This window comes from Oryctolagus cuniculus, chromosome 12 (genome assembly GCF_964237555.1).
Source record: "Oryctolagus cuniculus chromosome 12, mOryCun1.1, whole genome shotgun sequence".
Taxonomy (NCBI): domain Eukaryota; kingdom Metazoa; phylum Chordata; class Mammalia; order Lagomorpha; family Leporidae; genus Oryctolagus; species Oryctolagus cuniculus.
The window spans coordinates 30,342,745-30,366,356 of NC_091443.1; the positions used below are offsets into that span (position 1 = coordinate 30,342,745).

At 38.9% G+C, this 23,612-nt stretch overlaps 1 protein-coding gene and 2 pseudogenes across 1 annotated transcript; 1 reads left to right on the top strand and 2 right to left on the bottom strand.

Annotated features, from left to right (window-relative positions):
- Window positions 1–418: 418 nt before the first annotated feature.
- LOC100355222 (large ribosomal subunit protein eL6 pseudogene) lies at window positions 419–11,317 on the bottom strand (annotated as a pseudogene).
- LOC127484086 (U2 spliceosomal RNA) lies at window positions 4,068–4,247 on the bottom strand (annotated as a pseudogene).
- A 3,031-nt stretch (window positions 11,318–14,348) lies between the features above and the next one.
- On the top strand, window positions 14,349–17,173 carry LOC100343999 (protection of telomeres protein 1-like). The gene has a single exon (XM_002718167.5). The coding sequence runs from the start codon at window positions 14,471–14,473 to the stop codon at window positions 16,472–16,474; it is 2,004 nt and encodes a 667-aa protein (XP_002718213.2). The 5' UTR covers window positions 14,349–14,470; the 3' UTR covers window positions 16,475–17,173.
- The last annotated feature ends 6,439 nt before the right edge of the window (window positions 17,174–23,612 follow it).

Here is a 23,612-nt window from a genome sequence, read left to right on the forward strand (position 1 = left end):
CTTTTTAATTCTAGCTATTATAATTACCCAACACTTGATCCTTTTTATATGGTCATTTTAACATATTAACATTAACATAACATCTTAATCCTAATCTGTATGTTCACTTTAACACTTAAAATGATATTTCATCCTCTGGTTCTCTCCCAAATGCCTGCAATGGACACAGCTGGACCAGGTGGCAACCAAGAGCTGAGAACTCAATCCAGGTCTCTCACATGAGTGGCAGAGGCCCAAGTATTCAAACCATCAGTTGCTGCCTCCCAGAGTGTGCATTATTAGGAAGTTAGAATTGGAAGCAAAGCCAGGATTGAAACCCAAGCACTCCTATATGGTATGTGGGTGCCCCCAAGTGGTGTCTTAACTGTTACCCTTTTCTTATTTTATTAGTTATTTAATTCAGTTCTGGGTGAGCAATCTAAAACACCAACTTGTGAGAATAAATTCCATTTGTTAGGGCAAGAGTAGATATCTCTGATAACCCTGGAGCAGATGAATAGCTTTGATTTTTTTGAAAAATTTGTCAGTCTGTAGCTTTCTGATCAACCTTATTCTGCTCTGTTATCTTGTCTTTCTCATTCTCCATGTTGAAGGTGTCACCTTCCTGGTGTTTGGACTTCCACAGTTGCTGTTTCTTGAAATAAGCATTGGTAAGATGTTTTGGAATTTCCACACTGCTGACATCAATTTTCATGTAGGTGGCAACAGCAAATTTCTGATGTGTCCTACACAGAGGAACTCAATGGAGGAAGAGAGGATCTTATGAGTAGCAAACCACTGCTCATCTGCCTCAGGAAAACCACCCTCTTGCCTCTGTGAAGCCCAGTGAGGATATTCAGAGTGGTCCTGGGAGTGATGCTGGCCCAGTTTCCTCATATGCTGATTGAAGGATTTCTTGCTAGGACTCAGCTTCTTTTGAGACACCATCTTCAGTGGGATAATATCTAGGCATTTTGCAAACCATAATCACCCTGGTGCCACCATTCTGATCACCATCAACTGGTTTTCTGACAGTAGCAAGAAGCTTCCTTTTCTTTTCAATCGTGGATTTATGAGCTGAGTACTTCCTCTTGTGCGTGGTCTTCCTGGATTACATAGCAGACTGGGGGTATCTGTTGGCTCTTCTCACGAGGATAGGGTTTCAACTGCAGCATGGTTTCCCCTTCTTGTGCTTTTTATCCTTGAGGTTACTCTTTTTAACCCTGCCACTTGCATTCTTAGCCTTCTTGATTAGGTTTCTATTGATGTCTGGTTTCAGAGTTGTCTCACCCACTGGCTTACAAGATGAGGAAAAGCCCTTTGAATAATTTTTGACCCTAAAGTTTGCTAACGATAATAGTGTAAAATTGAGTTTCAAAATATTTCATAAAATATTAGGGAAAATTTGATTTGCTTAGAAAGGCCCAAGCATTTCTTCCATATTTTGTTTCAAAACAGTTTACATGGGTAATAAAGTATTTAAGATAGTGGAATTTTTTACCCATTTTTTATGTTGGTATTCTTCAGCCAAAGCTGTAGTATTATGTCTAATCTGTGAACTGAGTGGTTGAAATAGCCTTCAAGTTATTGTTTAAATATTTAAGTTTTGAGGCGGCACTGTGGCGCAGTGGGTTAACGCCCTGGCCTAAAGCACTGGCATGCCATATGGGCACTTGTTCAAGACCCAGCTGTTCCACTTCTGATCCAGCTCTCTGCTAAAACCTGGGAAAGCCATAGAAGATGGCCCAGCACCTTGGGCCCCTGCACCCATGTCAGAGACCCAGAAGAACCTCCTGGCTCCTGGCTTCAGATCAGCGCAGCTCCAGACATTGCAGCCAACTGGGGAGTGAATCATCGGATGAACGACCTCTCTCTCTCTCGCTCTCTATCTCTACCTCTCCTCTCTCTAACTCTGGCTTTCAAATAAATAAATAAATCTAAAAAAAAAGCAATCATTTAAAATAAATAAATAAATATTTAAGTTTTATAAAAGTCACTTTTTACCTTCATTTAAAAAGTCTATAAAAATTCTGATGCTAAATTGTTGTATATCCCAATGAGACAAATCTAGAAGAAAACATTGGAAGTGTGAGTCTATTCAAGATGTTGTGCTTCACAGGAGCATGGTAGTGAGGAAATAGCTACATATCTCCCGGAAGGTTAGGAGTATTCTTTCCTTCAGGTGAAAAATTTCTCTTTGGTTTTATTTTTTGATTCCTAAAATAAATCTTTCATCTGGAAAGTACATATACATAGAGTATGTTATATGTGGAACAATATATATAACAGTCTTCAGAAAACACTATACTCTTAAAGATAAGAAATTTGGCTAAATTTTAAGTATGAGTAGTCTATGGCCATACCACCCTGAATGCTCCCGATCTCATCTGAGAAGTATTAGTAGCTGACCAAAGTAACTACATAAAATAACCACGTTAAATATCTTTAAAGGGAACTTGAATAATATTTTAAAGAAAATAAAATTATTTTTAAACTGGAAAACACAAGAATTACAGAGAAATGAAACCAAACACCTTTATGAAGAGACCTGTTGTGTATTAGACTTGGTGAAAGTTTGACATCTGTTTTCACTGATTTGGAGAGGTGGCTCATAAAATGATACAATCTCAGCCTTAGTTAATTTCTCTTCTCTACCATCAAAAAAGTCATTGAATTTTGAGAAGCATTTGAAAGCTTTTTGTAAATATAAACTTGTTAATATTTGAATCATAGATGAAGAAATTCTTCAAATGGCTTTGATTCTGATATTGAGCATGCTTACAGAGGTAACTCTGGAAGGTATGAAAAACTGAGTGGTGTACACAATAAATAAGTGGTATTAAAAACATAAATCCTCCCAAAGGATACTATGATGGTAGCTCCCATTCTTGTAGCAGTATTTTCTATTCATAAAAATCCAAGGACTCCATAGCAATAATGCCCCTTTGTGGGGAGCAACTGGGAGCAACTCGGACTAGACTAAGTTACTGGAATTAAGACTTATTCTACGCATCTGCTCTCCCACAATATGGCGCTGGGAGAGGAGGAAACAGCTTCTACACAGCTGCCTCCAGTTCAACCAATAAACTGTAGGACCTGCTCCTGATTGGAGGAGAGCAGTGTACTCGGCATGTGGGTAGCAGAGTTGGGATTGGTGGAAGAGGACTATAAAGAAGGAGAGAGACAACATGCACCAGGAACATCTATCTGAAGGAACACCTGTGCAGCCCCCGAGAGAGCCGGCCGGCGGTGTGCCGCTCCCCCGCGGAAGTGGGGAAAGTGGCAGGGGGAACCGCCCTTCCACGGAGGTGGAAGGGACGGTAGCCAACCCGGGAAGAACCAGCAGCAAACCCGGGGAGGGCCGAGCAGGCAAAAGAACAGCACAGGGTCCTGTGTCATTCCTCCACGAAGAGGGGGAGCGACACCCCTTGACCATGAAATGTGAGATGCAAGGTTGGGAGGAGGTGTAGAGGTGAACAAAGAGAATGCAAACTATCCAAAGCCAAGAATTTTGCAAGATTTATTTATTTATTTATTCCAAAGGCAGAGTTACAGAGAAGCAGAGGCAGAGAGAGAGAAAGAGAGAGAGAGAGGACTTCAATCCACTGGTCCACTCCTCAAATCGCCACAGCAGCTAGAACTGAGCTGATCTGAAGCCAGGAGCCAGGAGTTTCTTCCAGGCCTCCCATGTGGGTGTAGGGGCCCAGGGCCATCTTCTACTGCTTTCCCAGGCCATAATAGAGAGCTGGATCAGCATTGGAGCAGCCGGGACACGAACCAGCACCCATATGGGATGCCCACACTGCAGGCAAGCAGCTTCATCTGCTGCACAACAGTGCCTGCCCCTTACTTAACTCTTGAATATAGTTGCAGGTATGTGGGGCCACATAAATACCTAGCCCTAATTAGCTCTCAATCTTCTTCCTTTGAAGAGCCTTCAGATGTACATCTAGAGTACCAAGAATGCTGGTCATTGAGGAAGATAATATAAAAGACTTGCAGATATTTGGACTCCCAGTTGTAGAAAATTACTATTCACAAACATTTAAAAACAAGACTGGTACAATTAGTATAAAAGCTCTCATTACTAAACCTACTCCTTGTGCTGTTAAAACGCAACAGGGAAAATCCAAACTAAAGAAACTGAAGTTTGAACTTCTGTTATTCATTACTATAGTATTGCAATTTTAATACTTGCAAATCAACTGCCCATAGTGTTAATGCAAAAAATTCTACACTTGATCTTAGCCAAAAGGCCGAGAAGTGATAATGCAAAAAATTCTATGAAAGGGAGTGGACATTTAGTCTAATGGTTAAACTCTGCATCCCACATTGGAGTGCCTGGGTTTGATTTTTGGCTCTGACTTCTGACTCCAGCTTCCCATCAATGTAGACCTGGGAGGCAGCAGTGATAACAAATAATAGTTTCTGTGGCCAGCGCTGCGGCTCAATAGGCTAATCCTCTGCCTGCGGTGCCGGCATCCCGGGTTCTAGTGCCGGTCGGGGCGCTGGATTCTGTCCCAGTTGCTCCTCTTCCAGTCCAGCTCTCTGCTGTGGCCTGGGAAGGCAGTGGAAGATGGCCTAAGTGCTTGGGTCCTGCACCCAAATGGGAGACCAGGAGGAAGCACCTGGCTCCTGGCTTCGGATCTGCGCAGCACCGGCCATAGCAGCCATTTGAGGGGTGAGCCAACAGAAGGAAGACCTTTCTCTCTGTCTCTCCCTCTCACTGTCTAACTCTACTTGTCAAAAAATTTAAAAAATTAAAAATAATAATAATGATAATAGTTTCTGCAACCCATATGGGAGATTTGGATTGTGCAAGTCAGAAGATGGAAGTGCTCCCTCTATATCTCTCATTTAAAATTTTTTTCAATTCACTGGAAGAATATAATCACTCAAATTCCTCTTTCATTATTGATAAAATTAATAAATATCTTAAGGTAGATGTAGACTCTACTTTGCATCAGTCATAGTTCAATATTTGGATATATATGGCAAGTTACTCACAGGAGGGCAAGTATCAGATCCTGGTACTTACAAGCCAGTGACGAGATAAGACAAAAGCACCCAAAACTATAACATGTATGAAAAAAAAAACAATACAAGATTACAATGCAGGGAACAAATAAATTACTCATCAAATTTGAAAGGGGGGGCAGCATTGTGGCTCATTTGGCTAATCCTCCACCTGCGGTGCCGGCACCCCGGGTTCTAGTCCCGGTTGGGGCGCCGGGTTCTGCCCCAGTTATTCCTCTTCCAGTCTAGCTCTCTGCTGTGGCCGGGAAGACAATGGAGAATAGCCCAAGTGCTTGGGTCCTGCACCCACATGGAGACCAAGGAGGAAGCACCTGACTCCTGGCTTCGGATCTGGGCAGCGCCGGCTGTAGCAGCCATTTGGGGGGTGAACCAATGGAAAAAGGAAGACCTTTCCCTCTCTCTCTCTCTCTCTCTCTCTCTCTCATTGTCTAACTCTGCCTGTCAAAAACAAACAAAAAAAAAATTGAAGAGGTCAGAACATCAAAGCCTGGAATTCAAGACTTCTCGGAAAATGTGTAATTGACTTAAAGGATGAATTATTTTGTAAAGGTAGAATGTGAATGGGAGCAGGCGTTTAATATGGAAAATGAAATGCTCAGACTTTCTTAAACACTAACCTTACTTTTCAACTGCAAACTATTACTTTCTAAACTCATTTGATCAATAGAATAAAATTAATGTAAGGCAATGCACAGAAATACAGGAATGTAAGCAATTTTTTAAAACCAAGAGTTAGGCCAGAGCCACGGCTCAATAGGCTAATCCTCTGCCTGCGGCGCCGGCACACCAGGTTCTAGTCCCAGTCGAGGCGCCGGATTCTGTCCCGGTTGCCCCTCTTCCAGGCCAGCTCTCTGCTGTGGCCTGGGAGTGCAGTGGAGGATGGCCCAAGTGCTTGGGCCCTGCACCCAAATGGGAGACCAGGAGAAGCATCTGGCTCTTTGGCCTTGAATCAGCACGGTGTGCCAGCCGCAGCGCACCAACCGCGGTGGCCATTGGAGGGTGAACCAACGGAAAAAGGAAGACCTTTCTCACTGTCCACTCTGCCTGTCAAAAAAAAAAAAAAAACAAACAAACCAAGAGTTAGTTTAGAAAACCAGACAAGTTATTTTATCTTTCCTATGTAATTTAACTTTTATAACTGACTCAACATGAACTAGATTTTTAGTTTTGTGGTATTTACAATATTCCAAATCTTAGAAAAGCATGGGAAGGCTCACTCAGGCAAATTACTGCCATGTGTCATTCCTTGCAGCAAATTTATTCACATGTAGCCTTGTGCTCTCTGTGGTCTGGCCACAGCAGGAACAATCTATAAAATGTATTTTTCTCCTACAAACAAAAAACTCTAAACACCCACCATAGCCTTACTTCTTTATCTGTAATGAGACAGGTGCTTCCCTGATTATTTACGTAGAGGGCCAGGAAAGGGAGATTGTAGATAGAGCCAGCATGCCTTCTCAGAGCTTCTTCAAGAGTTATCACTGGCTGACCCCAGGGGTTTGGGTATGGAATGAGAGCAAAGGAGAGCCTCATAACAGAAGGTTAGAATCATCAGTATTTAAAAAGCTGCAAAGCTTAGAAATCTCATTGCAAAGAGAGTCTTAGGGAATCCTTTATATTAAGGAAATTAAAAATCATGCTTTATCAAACCAATGAATAAAGATAGAGTTATTATTTTCTTTTTAAACATTAAATTATTATCTAAGCAAAATTAGTGTGTTGAAAGAGGTTGTCACATAAAATAGAAAGCACTGGTCTTAGATGGGGTTTTGGTTGGCATCTTGCCTTCAGCTCTGCTTCTGTATGACTTCAGATGTTGCACATTAATGCATGAAATAAGAATGATAATGTAGTCACCCATCTCAATAGCTATCAAAGGACTCTAGTAGGTTGAATAGCAGTTACAAAAAGATAAAATCAAGTCCCAACCTCCAGTATCTGTGAAGGTGAACTTACTTGAAAATAACACCTTTGAAAATATAATTTAAAATCTCAAGATGAGATCATCTTGAATTTATGGTAGGCCCTAAATCCATGACACGTGTCCTAATAAGAGACAGAAAAGGACAAGACACAGAGAGGAAGGCCATGAGAAAATGAAAGCAGAGAATGGAACATAAAGAATTGCCTACACTCATGAAAAGCCAAGAGGCAGGCCCTTTGAGACAATATATTTGTATTTTTAAGCTACTTGGTTTGTGATAATTTGTCACAGAAATAATACATATGTAAGTGAGCATAGAAACTGCAATAGTGGTGAATCAAGTCCTTACTAAATTTTAATTTGTTTTGGAAGAGTTATAAAGACTTTTGGAATTCAAAAGTAAAATTTTTATTTTTTCTGGGAAAGGACATCTTGCTTTGCCTCTTATCAAACAGAAATACTGGAACCACTTCCAGTAAATTGTTAAGACCTTTTGGTTGTGTAAGGAAAGATGAGCAGGACAAAGAGGAGCCAAGATATGAACTCAGAGCCAGAACAAGTTCAGTCAAGGAATAAACTCAACAGGTGGCTCACTACTGGCATGCACACAGGACAAACAAGTGGCAGAGAGCAAGAACTCCCTTACAGGCTAGGTTTATATAGCAAAAGGCAGCTGAGGGTCTTAAAGGGAGGGTGTTAGGTGGGGCTGAACTGGTTTGTGTGGGCTTTTTCAAACTTGGTGGGCCTTCCTTTCTGCAGGTTGCCTGGTTGGGGAGGAATGCAAGAGGAAGTGTCAATAAAGCCAGGTGGGACCCCCTGGTGAGGGGAGTGGGAGGGAGGGCTAGGTGCCTATGGTCAGTCAGTAGGCATGGCAGAGTAACTGAGCCGGCTGCACAGCACAGAGCTGAGCAGGCTGAGAAAGAATGCAAGGGGTTGCTTTTTGTCCTTGCTCCATCAAGTTGCAAGCAATGAAGTCAAAAGGCTAGTGCAAGCAACATCAAGTTGCAAGCAACAAAGTAAACAGACTCGTGTAAGCAAAAAAGTGAACTTCTTACTAAATATGGGAGCAGGAATTTTAAAGGAAGGATAAAACACTATGTAAGATTCAGAGGAAGAGTTAAATAACCAAGAAGCAGAAGAGTCAGATTCACTGGTGTTTTAGGATTTAAACTACAAAGTGAGAGGAATGTGGTCCTTTATCAAGAACTGAAGCATATTGTTTCTGCATTATTTTCCTTTTAGGAAAACTTGAATGAGTTCCAAAAATTGTCAGTTGAGGATCAATTGTTAGGGAAAAGACTATCAATTGTCAGTGTTATTTTTAAAAATTCAAAAGCTTTCCTGAAAAATAACTTGATCCTCACAGATCTAGGTTTGTAATCTTTTAAAAAAATTTTTGAAAGGGAGAGAGAGAGAGAAATCTTCTATCTGCTGGTTCACTCCACAAATACCCACAACAGCCAGAGCTGGGCCAGGCCAAAGCCAGCAGCCCAGAACTCAATCAAGCCCAGAACTTGATCTGCTACTCCTCAAGGTATACATTATCGAGAACTTGGAACTGGCAGCAGAGCCAGGACTCAAAATCAGGTACTAAGATATGGGATACAGGCATCCCTAGTAGTATCTTAACTGCTGCACTAAATACACACCTCTAGATTTGAAACATATTTAGTAATTTCTAAATAAGTTGAGCATTATTTCATTTCATTATTGTTTATAGCTCTTGCCTATTTTCCTGCTGAACTTTGGTGTTTTAAACATTTTATTTGTTAAACTCTTTATTTAGTGGAACATCAAGCCCTTGACCATAATTTAAAATAAAAATGTTGTCTACAAAATAATATATAAAACATTAAATTTTAAAAAGAGTCAATCCCTTCATTCAAAACCCTTAAAAATGAACCTACCATTTTTCCCCCTCATCTTTGGGAAGATGGGCATAGTTTGAATGTTTAGATTTATTTAAATATAAGATCTAACAAATTTTAATGAGCTGAAATCTTAGAAAATATTTCTTAGCTGGCGCCGAGACTCACTTGGCTAATCCTCCACCTGCGGTGCCGGTACTCAGGGTTCTAGTCCCAGTCGGGGCGTCAGATTCTGTCCCGGTTGCTCCTCTTCTAGTCCAGCTCTTTGCTGTTGCCTGGGAGGGCAGTGGAGGATGGCCCAAGTGCTTGGGTCCTGCACCCGCATGGGAGACCAGGAAGAAGCACCTGGCTCCTCGCTTCAGATCGGTGCAGCGTGCTGGCTGCAGCACGCCAGCCATGGCGGCCATTTGGGGGGTGAACCAACGGAAAAAGGAAGACCTTTCTCTCTGTTTCTCTCTCTCTCACTGTCTAACTCTGCCTGTCAAAAAAAAAAATTTCTCTTAGATAAATTACTTACTTAAAACTCCTGTTGGATGAAATTATCTCCTTCGATTTATTTTGAGACACAACATGAAACAGGACATTTTTCAATATTATATTCTATTTGCCTTTGGCACTTTGCTCTCTTCTCTATCCAGAATTCTCACTAATAGTGCAACTAGTGGGTTATCTGCTCTAGAGATTTAAGTGAAAATAAAACTTAGATCACAAGTGAAGTCAACTTGATGGATTCCTTCAGACTAAGGCTAAAGCCGGAAATCTTCATTTGTAATACATTGGTCTACAGAGAAATAAAAAGATGTAGCTTACAAGTATTTTTCAGGAAGAAGAGAAATAAGGTATTACCTGCAAAATCAAAATATATGGCATAGGTGGAAAAGGTTTTGAGAAAATGTTATACAAATGTGCTTCTTAAATCGTTCATAGGAATTTCTTGCAATCACCTAGAATAAGAATAATTAGTGTTTTCTTTTGACAACAATAGGTATCTAGATATATACAGAAATAAAATGACATCTATTCTCTAGATAATTGTTATTTCATCATAAAGTAGCACAATATATCCCTCAAATAAAGTTATTTTTCTTTCCAAACTTGGAACTATGATTTGTGGATAATGATACCATATATTAACTAAAATACATTTATTTACAAGTGACAGATCCTTTTATTTATATCTTCCCTCTCCTAGCATTCCCTTATGGTTTCTTCATTTTTATGTCTTTGTGGACATGAAGGCAAAGATGGCTCCCAAGCATTCTAGGCATACCACAATTTCAGCTGAAAAGAATGCTTTCTTTCCTATCATTCTAACAGAAATAATTGAGAAAAGTTTCTGATTCTGATCCCATCCAGAAACCAGTAACTCGAGGTAAGGTATAAACACTCTGGCCAAATCTGAGTCATGTGCCACTGCCTGACCCAGAGAGTTCGGATCAGCCCAATGAACTACACATGAAAGAAAGCTGTTCTTGAAAGCAAAAGTAGAAATTTCATATAAGAAAAATTCTTGCTGGGTTTATCAGACAGGAGTCCCCAAAAGAGACAAATAGGACATTCAGGGCCTGCGCTGTGGTGTAGCAGGTAAAGCTGCTGCCTGCAGTGCTGGCATTCCATATGGGCGCCCGTTTGAGTCGCAGCTGCTCCCACTTCCAATCCAGCTCTCCCCGCTATGGCCCAAGAAAGCAATAGAAGATGATCCAAGTGTCTGGGCCCGTGCACCTGTGTGGGAGACCCAGTAGAAGCTCTTGGCTCCTGCCTTCGGATTGGCTCAGCTCTGGCCATTGTGGTCATTTGGGGAGTGAACCATCAGAAGGACTTCTCTCTCTCTCTCTGTCTCTCTCTCTCTCTGCCTCTGTCTCTCTGTAACTATGCATTTCAAATAAATACATAAATCTTCCCAAAAAGGGGGGCATTCAAACTAGGGTAATTTGTATTTTTTAAAGGGACCAATTATAAGGGTATTAATGAGGTATAGGAGAACCACAAGAGAGAGTAGAGTAACTTAGAATAGTTGTCCAAAGGAATAAGATAAGAGAGCAGCTACTAAAACAAAGGAACAAATCCTATAGAGAAACCATCTGTTGGACATTTATTTGTATGTCTTTCTTTGAGAAGTGTCTATTTAGAACTACTGCTCATAGTTTGGATAAAAGGATATGAATAGACATTTTTCAAAAGGAAAAACACAAATGACCAACAAACACATAAAAAAATTCAGTATCCCCAGGCATTAGGGAAATGCAAATAAAATCACAAGGAGGTATCATCTCACTCCAATAAGAATGGCAGCCATAAAAAAGACAAAACACAACAAACACTAGTGAGGATGTGGAGGAATCTAATCCTGTTGGTTCAAATGCAAATTAGTACAGTCATTATGAAAAATAACATGGAGATTCCTCAAAAAACTAAAAATAGATCTATCATATGACTTACCTATCCCACTTTTGGGAATATAGCTAGAGAAAAGGAAGTCAGCACATGAAAAAGATATCTTCATGTCCATGTTTATTGTAGCATTTTCACAATTAAAAAGGTGCAGAATAAATCAAGATGTCCACCAGTGGATGAATAAATAAAATGTGGTATATACATAACAGAACTCTGTGATTTAATTAAAATTGACATTTACAACAAAATGGGTGGAATTAAAAAATTATTCTAAGTGAAATAATATAGACATATGTGGAAATATATATATAAAAATGTGAAAATGCCATATTATTCATATTATTTGGCATATAGATATTTAAAAATGCTGTCTTCAATAAATTTTACCCCTTACATAAAAATAGAGATCTTTACTCATTTTATGATCTTTGTCATAAATTCCACATTGTGATATTAACATATCCATCTTTGCTTTTAAAAGCATGTATATAACTGGTTACATATTACATATTATAAATACATAAAATATAAATACATATAAATACATAAAAAAGACAGAAAGAGATATTCTATCTGCTTGTTCACTCTCTATATGTATACAACAGCCAGGACTGCGCCAAACTGAAGCCAGGAGCCCAGAGTTCCATTTAGATCTCCTACATGGTAGCAGGAACCCAAGTACTTGGGACATCAATTTACTACCTCCTAGGATGTAGAAGCAAGAAACTAGAGCAGAATTGCATAGGAGCTGGTACTCAAACTGACACCAATATGAGACACAGGTGTTCCAAGCTGTGGCTTAAACTGTTGCCCCATTACATCTACCCTAATCATGCAAATTTATCTTTCATTCCATTAATATAGTCAACACATTTATTGATTTGCATATGCTAAACCATCCTTGAATCCCCTGGATGAATTCACTTGACTATGGTGAAAAATCTTTTTAATGTGCTGTGATATTCAATTTGTTAATTTTTTTGTTTAGGATTTTTAAATATATGTTCATGAAGGATATTGGCCACTTACTTTCTTTTCTGGTATCCTTGTCTGGTTTTTGTGATCAAGGTAATGCTGGCCTTGTAGATTGAATTTGAAAGAATTCCCTCTAGTTCCATTTTTTTAGAATAATTTAAGAAAATTTGGTGTTACTCTTTAAATGTTTGGTAGAATTCAGCAGCAAAACCATCTGGTCTTGAACCTTTCTTTGAGGGGTAACATTTTATTAGGGAGATTCAATCTTGCTACTCACTTTCAGTCTGTTTAAGTGGTCAGTTTCTTTATGATTCAATCCTTTTATGATATTTGTGTCCAGCAATTTGCCCATTTCTTCTAATCTAATTAGCCAATTATTTGCTATATTATTGTTCATTATAATCTCTAATCATCTTTTGGGTGGGCATTTAGTGCAGCAATTAAAATACCACTTGGGATGTATGCATCCCATATCAGAGCACCTGTGTTCAAGTTCCAATTCCAGCTACCTTCCATTGTATGCACTAGGAGGCAAGCAGCTGATGGAGCAAGTAGTTGGAATCATGACTATCATCCAGGAATCTCTAAGGAAAATCTAAAGTTCCTACTTTAGCCTGGGCATTGAAACCAGAAGAGTGAATAGCAACTTTACACCTCTGTTAGAATAAACAAGGAGCCTCCATGAACAAAAAAAGGGGGGGGGGGGCGCTTACTCATTCCACCTAGATATATCCTCTCTCATTCATACATCTGAGATGCAGCTCCTATCTTTAATAAAGATGGAATTCATTGCCTTACAAATGAGAATTTTTCTGCCAAGCTAATAAGGCTAAAAAGAAGGAAATATACTTAGAGAACAACTGGAACTATCACAATAGTAGAAGTGTCAATCGGAAAACCGACTTTGAAAAGTCCTACAATAGTTCATGGGAAGGGTGTATTATCTTTCAGTTTCATTTTTCATGAACTTTTAGACACAACCTTGTATGAGTATGCCCCACCTCTCTTCCAATCTGTCCTCCACACTACTTAAGAACTGTCCTACTGTTTAAAACATTTTTAAAAGAAAGAAAAATAAATTGGACTTCTAGATCTGGTAATGTTACATGAACTCAGTCAACTTTCCCATTTATGTCAATTAGAAGAACTTGTCAAAATATGAAATCCATTAAAATCATCTACTTGAATGAACGTAAGAATTGAGACACATCTAGAAAAGTAAGCCTATCATTTGTGGTTGCTTGAACACTGAGGGCATTTTCCAATTCCAGATGAGATAGATTAGAGTTTAAGCAGTACTTCTAAAAGCTTCCAATTAGAAGCCAGGATCTATGAGGCACTGAAGCCATAATATGTTTGTTTTGGATTTCCAGAAGGATTAAAATGAATCCAAAGTGACATAATCTTTCCACAGACTGCAATCCAACTTTTAGTCACCTGCATGACCTCCCAAAAAACAGTTACTGAACATCCAAATTGCTATCTCCCCCAAGCACTCTGACAGAATAAAACTGACCATAGAATTTAAACTTTCTAATAATTTTCCAATACAATGTCAGGCAAATAATATAAAAACAACCTAGCAAATAAGAACAAGAATAAGGAAAATCAACAGAATATTAAAATCAAACCCACCAGGGCCAGCACTGTGGCATAGTGGGTTAAGCTGCTACCTGAGGGGCGGCATCCCATATGGGTGCCAGCTGCAGTCCTGGCTGCTCCATTTCTGACCCAGCTCCCTGAAAACATACCTGGAAAAACAGTGAAATACAGTTCAAGTACTCGTGCCCCTGCATCCACATGGGAAATCCAAAAGATACTCCTGGCTCCTGGCTTTGGATCAGCCCAGCTCTGGCTGTTGCGGCATCTGGGGAGTGAACCCGTGAATGGAAGATCTCTCTCTCTAAATCTCTCCCTCTCTTTGTCTCTCTGTAACTCTGCCTTTCAAATAAATAAATGTCTTTAAAAAAATACACAAAGCTACAGATATTAGAATTACCAGACATAAATCTTAAAGTAGCTATGCCCATTAAAGAAATAAAAGTTCAAATTTTAAACAAAGAAATAGAAACCATGAAGACATAGCTGTGAAAAAAAAACTGAAAAGAAATGTTAACACTGAAAAGTAAAACAATGAAAATTAAGAATTGAGCTCTCTCCTCTACATGGACTCAGGAGGAGCAGAGCATGGGAAAACCAACTTTTTAACTTGGAAATGGCACAGCTGTTTTAAAGATTGGACTACAAGGACACCATTGCAGTGGCTAGATTTGTTTCACCAGCATCCTCATGTATGAGCAGAGATGGTAAATGTGGCATATTTTTAAAAACACTTGAAGACTACAAATCAGCTGTCTATGTTTATACTAAACCTCTTAGAGATTTTTCTACAGAATCAATGTCTTTGATTCCAGCAACACATTATATATATACACCCCTGAATCAGCTTAAAGGTGGTACAATTGTCAATGTCTATGGTGTCGTGAAGTTCTTTAAGCCTCCATATCTAAGCAAAGGAACTGATTATTGTTCTGTTGTTACGATTGTGGACCAAACAAATGTAAAGTTGACCTGCCTGCTCTTTAGTGGAAACTATGAAGCCCTTCCAAAAATTTATAAAATTGGAGATATTGTTCGCTTTCATAGACTGAAGATTCAAGAATATAAAAAGGAAACTCAAGGTATCACCAGCTCTGGCTTTGCATCGTTGACCTTTGAGGTAACTCTGGGCGCCCCTGTCATACCTCGTACTTCAAGCAAGTATTTCAACTTCAGTACTAAGGACCACAAAATGGTAGAAGCCTTACGTGTTTGGGCATCTTCTCATCTTTCACCTTCCTCAGCCTTATTAAAATTATGTGATGTTCAACCAATGCAGTATTTTGACCTGACTTGTCAGCTTTTGGGCAAGGCAGAAGTTGATGGAGCATCATTTCTTCTAAAGGTGTGGGATGGCAATAGGACACCCTTCCCATCTTGGAGAGTCCTGATACAAGATCTTGTTCTCGAAGGTGATATAAGTCACATCCATCGGCTACAGAATCTGACAATAGACATTTTAGTCTATGATAACCATGTTCAAGTGGCAAGATCTTTAAAGATTGGAAGCTTTCTTAGAATCTATAGTCTCCATACCAAACTACAGTCAGTGCATTCAGAGAGCCAGGCAACATTGCTGTGTCTAGAGTTTCATCTCCATGGAGGTACCAGTTATGGCCGGGGAATCACGGTCTTGCCAGAAAGTAACTCTGATGTGGATCAGCTGAAAAAGGCTCTAGAATCTGCAGATTTGACCAGTCAACATTCAGATCGTTTCTGTCAGTCAGAACATGAGGACAGTTTTCCAACTCCTTCAAGTTCTGGATCAGTATCACTGTATGAGGTAGAAAGATGTCAACAGCTGTCTGCTACAATACTTACAGATCATCAGTATTTGGAGAAAACACCACTGTGTGCAATTTTGAAACAAAAAACTCCTAAACAATATCGCATCCGAGCAAAATTGAGATCTTATAAGCCCAAAAGTCTCTATCAGTCTGTTAAACTTCATTGTCCTAAATGTCATTCACTGCAGGAAGTTCCACAGGAAGGCAATTTGGATATAATTTTGAAAGAAAATGCAACTAAAACCCCAGATACCAAACTACATAATACATTATTATATGATTTAAAAATTTGGACCACAGAAGAACAAGGAGGACGAAAAGTAGCTGTTCATTTTGTGAAACATAATGGTATTCTTCCACTTTCAAATGAGTGTCTAATTTTGATAGAAGGAGGTACACTCTCTGAAATCTATAAACTCGCAAATAAGTTTCATAGTGTAATTCCGGTGAAATCTGGCCAGGAAGATCTAGAACTCCTAGACCTTTCAGCACCATTCCTGATACAAGGAAAGATACTTCACTATGGATGTAAACAGTGTTCTAGTTTGAGATCAATACAAAATCTAAATTCTCTGGTTGATAAAATATCCTGGATTCCTTCTTCTGTGGCAGAAGTATTGGGTATTGTGCCCCTCCAATATGTGTTTGTCATGACATTTACTCTTGATGATGGAACAGGAGTGTTGGAAGCTTATCTTATGGATACTATTCCAGCATCAGAAATTCTAGCTGATGATGACTTCCAGAGAAGTATGGAAATGATCATGGATATGTTTTGTCCTCCAGGAAGAAAAATTGATGCATATCCATGGTTGGAATGCTTCCTCAAGTCATATAATGTCACAAATGGGACGGAGCAGCAAGTTTGCTATCAGATTTTTGACACCACAGTTGGAGAAGATGTTATCTAATAATGTTCCTATTGCTCGAAATACTCAGCATAATGGCTTTCAGCAGTACAAAAGAGAAATTAAATAAATGAATATTTTTTTCATTTACTCTTTAAAGTCCTTTTAGAGAAGTTATTTTATTACCATACACTAAAAATTGCTTTTCCCATTGGTTTTTGCGTATCAGCCACTGATTTCTCTGCCATCCATCTCTTTGGCTATGCTTCTTTTTCTGTCCTGATTTCCACATGGACCTACAGTTAGAAAATGATCCTTTCTTAAATCATTCAGGCTTTTGCGGGTGCAATGTAAATAGTGACTGTTAGTTTTGTTGTATTAGAGGAGTCTTTGTCAACAAGTTGTTCTTTAAAAAGTATTTGTCTAAATGAGCTCCAGTGTACTGGAAGAGTGATTTGCTTTCAGTTTAAGTGGTAGATTGCACTGTTTGGGTGCTGATATTGACCATTTCAAGTTTGTTTCTTCAGACTTGAATCATGTACCTTGATTATTTTTCTATGTTGGTGGTTATTTCATTCCTCTTCAATAAAGTAATCATATCTGTGACAATAGTCATAAATAAAATATACCTATTGTACAATTGCATAAGATAGTACAGTTCAATATAATGGTCTGCTTTTCACCTGACAATGTTTGTAAAATTTTCAATCATGAGTATTCAATTTCAATATAAATATATTTGTATATAAAAAAAAAAGAAAATTAAGAATTGAGCAGATGGCTTTTAGAATATGTTAGTGGTGAGCTAAGCAGAAGAGATGTTGGAATATCCATAGGTGATAGAGGAAAAGCATAAGAAACATGGATGAAAGAGTAAGAGAGAATATATTGTAACTCATTGTAAAAAAGTTATAATTAATTCTAGAACCATGAGAAAAAGACAGAGAGAATAAAATAGAATGGAATAAATATTTGAAAAGACAATGGCTAAATATTTTCTTAAAAATTTCTAAAACAGGTGAAAGACATCAATCAAAGATGCATAAAACATCTTTAAAACTAATACTTACTGAGGACCGGTGTTGTGGTGTGGTGGGTGTGGTCGCCGCCTTGCAGTGTAGGCATCCCATGTGGGTGCTGGTTCGAGTCCCAGATGCTCCACTTCCAATCCAGCTCTCTACTATGGCCTGGGAAGGCAATAGAGAATGGCCCAAGTCCTTGGGCTCCTGCACCTGTGTGGGAAGACCCAGAAAAAGCTCCTGGCTCCTGGCTTCAGATTGGCCCAACTCTGGCCGTTGCAGCCAACTGGGGATTGAACCAGCAGATGCAGGACCTCTCTCTCTCTCTCTCTCTCTCTCTCTCTCTCTCTCTCTCTTTCTGCCTTTCCTTCTCTCTCTTTGTAACTCTTTCAAATAAATACATAGATCTTTAAAAAAACACTCATCAAAACTATAAGTTACAACAGTATTTTTGTTATTATTCTCTATCATTTCCTGCAAATTCTTAATGGGAAATTATATTACTTAAATTATACCTTTCTTTTTTAATTAAATAAATTCTGCTCAACTGGAAAAAAAATACTGATCTACAAGTCTTAGCCCACTCAGACTGCATACATTATAAACAACAGAAATTTATTTTTCAAACTTGGAGAGGATAAAAACTCCCAGATCAAGGTGCTAGTAGAGTTGGTGTCCTGGTGAGGGCCTCCTTTCTTGTTTACAGGAGGACATGTTCTCATTGTGCCCTCATATGGTAGAAGGCAAAAAATAATTCTCTGAAGACTGTTCTGCAGAACACACCCACGAAAGCTCTCCCCTCAACATAATTATTTCCTAAATGCCACATCTCCTAATAGCATCACATTGTGGATTAGGCTTCAACATATACATTTTGGGAAAATAAATTAAATCAATAGCAGAAACCAAGGATGTAATAATGATAGGGTAATCTTGGGTACAGTACCTGAGAAAACCTTAGGAATAATACTTAGCAAAGGAACACACTATTGTCTGGGATATTAGGTATAACTTTTCAGGAGAAGGTTTTCTAACCTGATATCCAAATGAAGAGAAAGATGGGATAAATAAGGAAACAAGTAATTTGAGGTACAGAGAACACTGTGTATAAAACCCTAGTACAGAAGAGTTGGATGACTTTAGGAAACAGGAAAACTCAGTATTGCTACAACATAGGATGTGGGTTGGCAAGGCAGTAAGAGGCAGGTAAAGAAAACACCACTGACATCATGATGATGGTAGGCCTTACAAACTTTAAGTTATTTGACTGATAATTATGTTTGCATACATCAGAAGTCATTACTGGTATTGATTAGTAAACAGACTGGGTTGAGCAAAATTAGAGTTAGGATACCAATTAGGAGACTATTGCAGTAATGAAGTAAAAATGTCGTGGCATGAAAGAAAACATAGTGGAACAGAAATGGAGAACATTAGATGAATGTGATGGTAATTTAAGGTTTATAGTAATTGGATTTGGGTGACGAAAGAGAACATGGTAATAAAGACGATTCCCTCAAGCCTCTAAATTAAGCAACTTGAATAGAGTAGTATGAATCACCAAGATATAAGCACCTTGGAGCTGCAGTAGGTTCTTGAGGAGATAATTTCATTTAGAACATTTTTTTTTTTTTTTTTTGGACAGGCAGAGTGGACAGGGAAAGAGAGAGACAGAGAGAAAGGTCTTCCTTTGCCTTCCTTTGCCGTTGGTTCACCCTCCAATGGCCGCCACGGCCGGCGTACTGCGGCCAGCGCACCGCGCTGATCCGATGGCAGGAGCCAGGTACTTATCCTGGTCTCCCATGCGGGTGCAGGGCCCAAGCACTTGGGCCATCCTCCACTGCACTCCCTGGCCACAGCAGAGAGCTGGCCTGGAAGAGGGGCAACCGGGACAGAATCCGGCGCCCCGACCGGGACTAGAATCCAGTGTGCCAGTGCCGAAAGGCGGAGGATTAGCCTAGTGAGCCATGGCGCCGGCCCTCATTTAGAACATTCTTAACATGAAGTGCAAGTAACCCAACTGAAGTTGTAGATATGGGAAGGATTAGTACACAGATAGTGAGTGAAGCCATAGAAGGAATTATTAGACCGTTGTCTGCAGAAATGCTGGCATTCAGAGGAAATGTATAGGGTGAAAAACCAGTAAGCAGTTGGCAATTAAATGTTTTGACTTTAGCTATGAAGGACATGAAGACTGACTTATCATAATGGTTAAACATACAGGAATTAAAATCACAGTATTAATACCTGAGCTTGAATATGGGAGCTGCCACTTACTTATTTTACAAATCAATCTCTCTAAGGCTCAACTTTTCTTAACCCTAAAACACATATAAGGGATGTGATTTGGCATAGTGGTTAAGCTATCGCTGGGGATGCCCATGTCCCATATTGGAGTGCCTGAACTCAATCCCCTGCTCTGATCTCCTTTACAGCTCCCCACTGTTGCAAGCCCTGGGAGAAAGCAAATTATAGATCAAGTGGTTGGGTCCTTGTCATGCATGTGGGATTCCCAGATGGAGTTCCCAGCTCCCAGTTTTGGTCTGGGCCAGCCCTGGTTGTTGTCAGCATTTGTGGAGTGAATCCGCAGATGGGAGCTCGCTCGCTCGCTCTCTCTCTGCCTTTCAAATAAAATTTAAAAATAAACTACTAAAAAATAAAATACAGATAATCACATAACTACTAAAGAGATTGATTTTGAAAATTATATGAAACATATATTTAAATTGTCATAAGCATGCTTATATTAAGTAGGGTGCTTAAAGTGAGTGTGAGAAGCAGTGATCACTTGTTACATGGGCAACTTGATCTAGTTTCTCTTTGCTCACTCACTGAGTAAGTTTGTAAACTACCTGACCTCTTCAAATAAGTCAAAATGGGACTTACCTCATTAAACAGTTATAAGAATGAAAAAGTAATCTTCAAAAGGGGCTTAGGAGAGTGTTGTGTTCTTTTTATCTATAGTACATTAAATACTGTTTTGCAGATAATAAGCATGCAATAATATAAATAATTATAATTATTATCATCATCAACACTCTTGAGCAAACAACAGGACCAAAATGGGCAGTATTTAAAGTTCATGTTCATGTCAAAGAGGCATTAAAAATGTAACTACATTATGGGAGTAGGACTTTAAGGACCACCATGGAGATTGTGAGTTACCAGAAACTTCCAGGGAAAGGAATCTCACTGAGTGAAGTACTCAATATAAAAGATTCTTTGATACAGCTTTCAATAAAAGAAAAACCCAAGTAAAATCTTGAATCTCCGTTGTAAGAGAATGAGTCTTTAAAGCTCATCACATTTTAATCTAGGTTTTATCCAGTGTTAAAGGCAGCTAACTATTGAAGCTGGACATCTAGGAGAACTCAGGGGGGCTTCGAAGATTTATACTGGACAGGATTGCAGCTGGCATAAAGACAAAACAAAGCAAAAACCAGAATTGATTCAGAAAGTGAGAGACGGGGCATAAAGAATTCAAAGCCCATAGTTGGAAAAAGAGTAGGGGGAGGTGTAATTTAGGAAAAAAAATGACTGAAGACAGTTGTCATCAGGGAAACATATATTAGTTTCTGAAATTTACAAAAACTTATTATTTTGCCAGCATAAATCTAAGGATTTTCATATTTCAATTTTTCTCATTAAAACCTGAGTATAAGAAAGACACAAATAAGGAACCCAAGTCAAAGAGGGTTTAAATTATCACTCATTTAAGAAGATGAAATGAGAAATAATGTAAGTATGATTCAACAAACTACTAAAAATATTATACTTTGGTATATTGCTTTTTTCTTAAATTTTTTAAAAAAATTTTGAAGATTTATATATTTATTTGAAAGGCACAGTTACAGAGGCAGAGAGAGGTCTTCCATTTGCTGGTTCACTTCTGAAATGGCTGGAGCTGGGCCATTTCATAAGCCAGGAGCCAGAAGCTTCTTATTCTCCCATGCAGGTTGAGGACTTGGGCCATCTTCCACTGCTCTGCCAGGTGCATTAGCAGGGAGCTGGATCGGAAAAGGAGTAGCCAGGACTAAAATTGGCGCCCAAATGGGATGCAGGCACTTCAGGCTGGAGCTTTAACCCTCTGTGCCACAGCACTGGCCCCTCAGTGTTAATTTTTTAAAGATGCTGTTAAATGCTTCAATAGTCTTCTTGATACAACTTTCCTAAACAGGATCTTCACTGAATGCTGTTACCAGTGAGCCACACAATAACTGTTGTAAGTGTATTACAATAATTTTGGTCAGACTTTGGCATTAGAATCACCTATAAAACTTGGCAAAAAAATCCAGAGGTCTATAGTGTATACTATTTCAAAAAGCCTCATCACAATAGATTGAATTAGTTCTCCAAATGATTCTGAACCACTTCAAAGTCTGAGAACCACTGGGTTATATATTATTTGCTATTACCATTCACAGCACTTGACTGTCCCTCCTATATTATCACAGGAAGTTCTTGTAAACTCTGCTGAACTGCTGTTGTTCACGGGATAAAGCTCAAGATTCTTTGATGACTCGAGACTTCTCACAGCCTAAGCAACCTATAAATTCAGCCTCATTCCTCACAATTCCAACAGTTTTCACTGTTCCCCCACTTCCACATGAATTAGTCTGAGTTCCCCAGAGAAAAGGAACCAATAGTATACATAGATATATACACATAAAAGGCGATTATAAGAATTGGCTTCTCCCACACAGAAACATAAAGTGAAAAATAATAGATGATTTTTTAAATGATGATGAAATCAGATCAGACCTATTGTCATGTTTAATCCCAGTGAGAGTCAAGTTGGGAATTGATAATTTCTTTTTTTTTTTTTTTTTTTACAGAAGATCAGTTTAGTATACATTAAGTAAAGATTTCAACAGTTTGCACCCCCATAGAAACACAAAGTGAAATATACTGTTTGAGTACTCATTATAGCATTAAGTCTCAATGTACAGCACATTAAGGACAGAGATCCTACATGAGGAGTAAGTGCACAGTGACTCCTGTTGTTGACTTTACCAATTGACACTCCTGTTTATGGCATCAGTAATTTCCCTATGCACCAGTCATGAGTTTCCAAGGCTATGGAAGCCCCTTGAGTTCTCCGACTCTTATCTTGTTTAGACAAGGTCATAGTCAAAGTGGAGGTTCTCTCCTCCCTTCAGAGAAAGGTACCTCCTTCTTTGAAGACCTGTTCTTTCCACTGGGATCTCACTCACAGAGATCTTTCATTTAGGGTTTTTTATTTTTTATTTATTTATTTTTTTTTTGCCAGAGTGTCTTGGCTTTCCATGCCTGAAATACTCTCATGGGCTTTTCAGCCAGAACGGAATGCCTTTAGGGCTGATTCTGAGGCCAGAGTGCTGTTTAGGACATCCGCCATTCTATGAGTCTGCTGAGTATCTCGCTTCCCATGTTGACTGATCTTCTGTATATAAAGAGAATCGAAAATGAATCTTGATGTGAATGGAAGGGGAGAGGGAGTGGGAAAGGGGAGGGTTGCGGGTGGGAGGGACGTTATGGGGGGGGAAGCCATTGTAATCCATAAGCCGTACTTTGGAAATTTATATTCATTAAAGTTAAAAAAAATAAAGTAAATAAAACAAAACAAAACAAAACAACAAAAAAAAAGAATTGGCTTCTATGATTATGGAGGCTAAAAAGTCCCATAATATGCCATCTTTAAATTAGAAAACTAGGAAAGCTGGTCATGTAATTCAGTCTAAGTCCAAGTTCAAAGACCTGAGAACATAGGGACCCCATAACCCTTAGTCTTAGACCAAGAGAAACTCATAGTCTAAAGACCTAAAAACATGGTACTGTAATGTCCAAGAACAGTTGAAGATTGTCCCTAATCCAGAAGAAGGGGAAAAAATTCACATTTTCTCAAATTTTGTGTTCCACCTAGGTGCTCAACAGATTGGATGATGTCCACTCACATCAGGATGATTTTTATAATCATCTTTACAATCTTCTCTACTCAATCCCCAATTCAAATTTAATCTCTTCTAGAAACACCCTCAGAGATAAAGTAAAAAATAATGTTTTACCAGCTATCTGGGCATTCCTAGTTTGGTCAAGTTGACACATAAAATTAGTAACTGCAAAACTCACCTGAAAAGTCATTTTCCTTTTTCTCAAATTTTATTTTTTTTAACTTTGTTGTACCTGTTTGCTATCACACCCCA

Coding starts and splice junctions, on each gene's coding strand:
- LOC100343999 (XM_002718167.5), top strand. CDS start 14,471: ATGAGCAGAGATGGTAAATGTGGCATATTTTTAAAAACACTTGAAGAC.